Source organism: Pundamilia nyererei, unplaced genomic scaffold (assembly GCF_000239375.1).
Source record: "Pundamilia nyererei isolate P.nyererei 1_Seehausen unplaced genomic scaffold, PunNye1.0 scaffold00408, whole genome shotgun sequence".
Taxonomy (NCBI): Eukaryota; Metazoa; Chordata; class Actinopteri; order Cichliformes; family Cichlidae; genus Pundamilia; species Pundamilia nyererei.
Window position 1 is genome coordinate 140,836 of NW_005187809.1, and position 6,368 is coordinate 147,203.

The 6,368-nt window shown below is 47.9% G+C and overlaps 1 protein-coding gene across 1 annotated transcript in view; it reads left to right on the forward strand.

Annotated features, from left to right (window-relative positions):
• LOC102201979 (glycine receptor subunit alpha-1) overlaps positions 1 to 6,368 on the forward strand; it is a 46,951-nt gene that overhangs the window by 14,944 nt on the left and 25,639 nt on the right. Inside the window, exons 2-3 of the mRNA XM_013915955.1 lie at positions 202 to 338; positions 1,859 to 1,926. Of these exons, the coding sequence (XP_013771409.1) occupies positions 202 to 338; positions 1,859 to 1,926 (205 nt within the window). The remainder of the gene's footprint in view (positions 1 to 201; positions 339 to 1,858; positions 1,927 to 6,368) is intronic.

The following is a 6,368-nucleotide window of genomic DNA, read 5'->3' on the forward strand; positions in this document are numbered from 1 at the left end:
TTTGTTTTCTTTAGGTCACGAGCAGTTGTCCAAGCATTTCACTGCATATCGTACTGTGTATGACTGTGTACGTGACAAATAAAATTTGAATTTGAATTTGAAAGTGGAGTCAGATTCATAACGAAAGCGTTTAATGTTGGCAGAGAAGTAAAGTCCTCGTGCTGCGGCGATGCCGTGACCATTACGTGTGCTGTGTTTCAGTGACAGCGTGGCTCGATGTAAGGAGCTGGACCATGCTGTGAGGACACGCCAGGTCCCGATGTCTCCCTCTGACTTCCTGGACAAACTGATGGGGAGGACTTCTGGCTACGACGCCCGGATCAGACCGAACTTCAAAGGTAACTACAGAGACGTCCGTGTTTACTGCAGGAAGTCATTTGGCCTGTGAGGAAACGTGCTGACGCGTGGCGGGCCGAGCCGCTTGATGCAGACGGCTCCCGGCGTTCGTGACTGAACTTTGAATCAGCTCCACGTCTGCAGCTCCGGCTTCACAGCAAGCCGGCTAAACATTCATGATTACTGATTATGAAACACCTGCAGCCGTGTCACCTCCACTTTCTCCTCCTTCAGACGCAGAAACACACCAAGCTGCCACAACCGTTAGGACACACACAGCGCCTGATTTTATTCATGCGCTCCACATCAGTTCATCCAAGAACCGTTCTAACAGCGACTGCTGCAAAGAGAATAAATAATATTACTGGAGAGCACATTTACACCAATCAGAGAGCGTGTTTGTGTTTGTTTCCACGCATGGACGCTCATCCTCTGTCAGAGTCTGTCGAGCCTACGAATGAGTGAGAAGCACAAACGTCCTCTCTGCTATGTGAACATCACACACATCCGCAGAGACATGAACATGGAGGTGAAGGCGGGACTTCCTGTTGAAGTAAAGATTAATTTACAGTTTAATGCAAACTGGATTTAAAACGATGTTGATGATTCACTTTCTGCCTAAAAGAAGAAAAACATGAGAATAATCTGCATTTCGTGTCTGGCGTGTCCCACAGCTTCGGTCTGTCTGAACTAACCTCAGACTGATGTGAAGTCTAAACTATTTCTCACTGATTGTTCAGTCACGAAGTCTTTCCTTTGACTTTCATAACTTCCTGCAGTCGCACCTGCGCTCTTTACGAGTTTTTATGTGTCTGCACATAAAAACTCATAAAAACTTCTGCAAATCTGACACAAAAACAGTGACTTTGATTTAAAAAAGCACTTCTGAGAACATGAATGCATGTGCTGCGACAAACGTTTGCACAAATGTTCAGAAGCTTCACTAAAACCTCCAAAGCTCCTGAACATCAGAGCAGACAGGATGTAAACCACAACTGGTTGGCCCAGGCATGCGATCTTTTCACACATTCCTCCACCCGTTGCTGTGCAGCTAAGACGGAGGCAGACGTGCTGGACGCATGCTTCATGGTTCAGCCCAAACCTGCAGTGCTCGCCCCACGGCTGTGGTTCAACGGCTGCAGGCACGACTTAAAACACGTAATCCTTCATACGCTCAAGGAACGTTTTAGTATCTCTATATATAATCTGTAAACACACACACGTGTCGAGTATTCATATCTTAGTGAGAACGTCTAACCCTGAACCTAACCATCACCTGTAACTGTAACCCTGACACTAAACCACATTTAGAGTCTAAAAGATGCCTTCAAACTTGTGGGGACCAGGACCCCACAAAGATATGAATACACACACACACACACACACACATACACACAGCAGACGTAGACTGACTGTTACTGGCTGAACTGGTGTACATGCACCCAAACCAGTCCTGTAATCAAACACACACAGGAGAGGTGGGCGGAGGATGAAGCTGACGCATGTCCTTGTCTCTCGGCAGGTCCTCCCGTCAACGTTTCCTGCAACATTTTCATCAACAGCTTTGGCTCCATTGCTGAGACGACCATGGTGAGTAACAGCTTCATGTTTGTAAAGCAGTCATAAACATATTGTAGCTTCCTCCACCTCTCAGGAACACTGGACACCGTCAGGTGTTGCTGCTGCACTTTGCAGCGTGTGTTAAAGTCGCCGTTCGTCCTTGACTGCTCGATAGAATACTTGAGTGCACAGGGCCGAACGCTCAGCGCACGGAGAGGAAGCTGTCGGGCTTATTCAGCTCAGACATCACCAAACGCACACCGAGGGCAGTATTAGTAATTTAAGCCTTTCATCACTTCCTGATTAGTGAGTACTGTCGGCATGTTCTCATTCCGAGAACAGGAAACGCGGCGAGGTGTCATGCTCCATGACGCACGGCAGCGTCATTTTTCAGTGTGCACGCTCAAACCACGATCGCTGTCACAGGTCAGAGGTCATCGTTCTCTAAAAATGTTTGACCCGTCTTCATCACATCCATCTCTGGACCAAATCACAGCCACAGTCAGGACTCCCACAGAAGGCCTCTGTGTAATCAGGATTCATGAGTCTCACTCAGAAAAGATGCTTTTATTGTTTTAAGTCCAATCAAACGAGCTTCAGTGTCAACAAGAGCTTTCTCTGAGAGACGGTGACTAACCAGAGCAGGTCTGTGTCCGTGCTGGGAACACTGGGAGCTGGCTTCGCTTCCCGATGATGTGATCAATCTGAGCTGCGCTCGCTGCCAGGATGATCCCACCCTGCTGCGGTGATGCTGAGGTCCGGGCTCTGCAGGGTTGCTTTCACTGCACTGGCGCTGTGTGAAACACCAAGCCTCTGCCAATCAGAGGCTTCCGTTGTCGTCCGTCTGAGCTCTGCATCCGTCTGTCTTCAGTCTCTGTCCCCGGTCCTGGTGTCACACTCACGCGCCGTAATCAGAGTCTCGCTGTGCGTTACTTCCTGCTTTATTTTGTTAGTCTCCTGTCTCGTGTGAGGCAGTTTTGCTTGTTCTGTGTCGTTAGTTAGATTTAGTTCACCTGAGTTCTCAGGTGTGTTCCAGCTGTGTGTCCCGTCTGTTTTGTTTCCTGTGATTTCTGCTCAGTGCAGTTCCTGGTTTCTGTTCAGCGATAAAGCTGTTTTGTGTTCTGCAGATGTCCACGTCTGCCTGCACACGGAGCGTATTTTCAAGTAGCTGATGTCCAAAGAAGGAGAGCTGCGGCTCAAGGCCACCGTAGAAAACATAAAACTGTGCGGCTCCTGTGCAGCACAGTGTTGTGTGATAAGAGGATTGTATATGGTAGTTAACTTGTAATCTGTATTTAAAGGCCAAATAATCAGTTAAAGAGAAGCTTCAAACTGCGAGCAGACAGGAAGTCACGGTGACGAGTGGAGACGATGACAGAGCGAGGCAGACAGAGACAGAAATCAGAAGAGACAGACGAGCAGACAGGAATAGCAGATGTGCGCCGCGGGCATTTACCGAGTCTGACAGCAAATACTTTAAAGTGACGTGAAGGCGGTCCGCCGTGCACGCGAGCTGCTTTGTACACCGATACAATACGCGCACACGAACGCGGCTGCAGACCAGGATCGGGTTTCGTGGTCTCGCTGCACCGACACTGTTTGAATGTCCCCGAATGCTCCGAGCGATGCACGTGGCCTCTGACGTTCAGGCAATAAAAGCATTTTTTCATCAGTTTTGTAACCTGTGAAAGTCACTCCAACTCCTCCAGGATTTAGGAGTGCTGCAGAGCTGTCCCACCCTGTTAGGAGTCCCCCCGCCCGGCGGCAGGACAAACAAGAGTGCACTCGAGGAGACGCTGGTGGAATAAAGTAGCTGTGATTTCTTCCAGGATGTCGTGCATTCATACTTTATCAGCTAAGACATAAATTTACAACAACCATAGTGATTTCTTTCCCCTTAAAACACAATGCATATTCAGAACTTCACTCTGCAAATGTAGTATTAATATTTATTTTGGTTTGTCTGTCATTAAAAGCATCCGTGACATCACGACTCGCTGCACACAAACGATGCTCAAAGTCAGAAAACATATTCAGAGAGTAGAAGCAGGAAGAGGAAACAGGAAACAGGAAACAGAGTGGGACAGAGTGCTGAACCTTTCTCATCCCTCGTCATGTAAAAACTGCCTGAAAGCCTTCAGGCTGCTGACAGGTGGCCCTGAGTTATGCTGCTACAGGCTCAGGCCGCTGGGGGACTACCCATCATGCACGGGGCTTTTCTTTTCACACTTCATGTTTTTCACGTTATTAACCTTCATCTTTTTTGATCTGTCCGTGTCTCCCCTTTTCTCGTCTCCTCACTCCAACTGTTGGAGTTTCTTCCTGTCAAAAGGGAGTTTTTCCTTCCCGTTGTCACCGATTGCTGCTGCTACGGGGTCATGTGATCGGACTGTCTGCTTATCTGGTTAACAGTTTTAAAGTGATTATTAATAAAAACTGAAGCACTTGATGGAAAAAGCACCAAAACGCGGAAACATCTGCTCGTCACAGAGGCGGTCTCTGTGGGTTTATAACGAGGGAGCCTTGCTTTAGACGCCTGTAAACCCACAAATGTCTGAGACTTTACATCTGTAAATATAAGGTATGAAATATTTCTGTGGTCTGAACTGCTCTGACACCGGGTCACTTCCTGTGGCGTTCCTGCATAATTATCTGAGCAGAGCTGGTCGAGATCCGCGGAGCGCTCTCGGAAGATGGATGGACGAGCTGATGGATGACTGAAGCGACAAGGTCTAAGTGCTTTGTGCACCGCTGGGAGCTGCTCTGATGGAGCCCTGTGTGTGTGTGTGTGTGTGTGTGTGTGTGTGTGTGTGTGTGTGTGTGTGTGTGTGTGTGTGTGTGTGTGTTCACCTGTCACTGTATGGTTTATTGCAGTGAGGATGATTGAAGCTCTGTGGCTGCCTCGGTCATGAGGACGGGAGCAGCTGTGATGTTTTCCCTGATGGAGAGCAGTTTGTTCAGTGACCTCTGACCTTAGCTGACTCAGATGCCAGTGATGGTTCCAGCTCCTCACCCATGTTTTCACAGTGTTAGTCGCAGTTGTTTTCATCTGGAAGGCGACCACGTTCTCTTTTGTCCTCCTGACATTCAGGAGAAGGTGATTTCTGATGGACGTCTCCACCGAGCTCCTCAGCAGCTCTCTGCACACTGACTCCTGCCCACCAGTAATACAGCGAGCCTCTGCAGGGTCACCAGCGAGCATGATTCAATGTTTGGGTCGCTGGAGTGTTAGGAAGTGGTTGGACATTGAAGACACTGGAAAACTAAAAAAACATGATTCTCACCGAGCCACCAGTGCCACCCAGGTGAGACTGAGCACGCTGCAACAGGTAGATAACAGCACCATCCACCCTCACAGCAGGGGCAAGAACCAGACTGTCCACCTCCGTGATATGTGACCTTCTGATCAACACATTTTTATTTTTTTATGTGGACTCGTTGAGTTTCTAGACCTTTTATCGCGTCTGTCCTCTTCACACGTGGCGCTAGGACACCACGCTCACTGGACGTGAAAGCGTTAGATCTAAAATCAGCTGATGGGGGGCGTGGTCAAGCACAGTTTAATCTGGTATCCGTAAAGAGAAAGAAGACAGGGCAGCCATACGTCAGGTCAGGATTCAACCATCGCTCCTTTCACACAGCTGAGCGCTAACCGTCTGAACACGCCCACCTCTGCTAAGAACCCCAGAACGATAACTGGAGCAGAAACTGGGAGGGCGGTGATCGCACTGATGAGGACCGTAAACACGTTCATACTGAAAAGTTCAGCATCTGCATTTCTAGGAACATGTAGACCTTCAGCACCGGTACATCTGAACCCAAAGTGCCCAGTTTGTCTTTGGATCGCTGTCAATAAAGTTCATCAAACATGTCACAGCTGCCCTAAATCAATATTATTGGTAATTACCGAAATCACTCTTTATATTTCTGAAACAGTTGATCCAAGAGCATGTCCAGACTCGTCAATCTAAATAATGTTTTTGATTCTAAAATATAATTATTGCTGTTGTTTCCATGCATTTAAAAAAAGCATAAAAATGTGGTTGAATTAGTGATAAATAGTCTTTCATTACTAAAGAAAACTTATAATGAATTCAGGTTGAGACGTCTCGCTCTTGTTCCGAGCAGTAAAAAGAGAAGTGACTGTAAAGGAGAGGGTGGACGTTACAGCGCGTCGTGATGCTGGACGCTCTCTGAGACTAACAGCGTGAGACATGAAGTGTCCTCGCTGTGCGGTCGAGTACACTTCAGAGTCGATGGAAAGACGAGTACTTAGAGAATGCACCGAGGACGAGGCGGCAAACGCAGGCTGACGGAGGCAGATGTCAGGAAACTCAAGAATTTAAATAGTAGAGACAGAAGGAAGTCCACTGCCGACCTTCAGGCAGAGATCAGAGTCTGACAAAGTCTCCAGTGTGAGTAAAAGCAGACGTCCATGCATCATCCATCCATCCATCATCCATCCATCCATC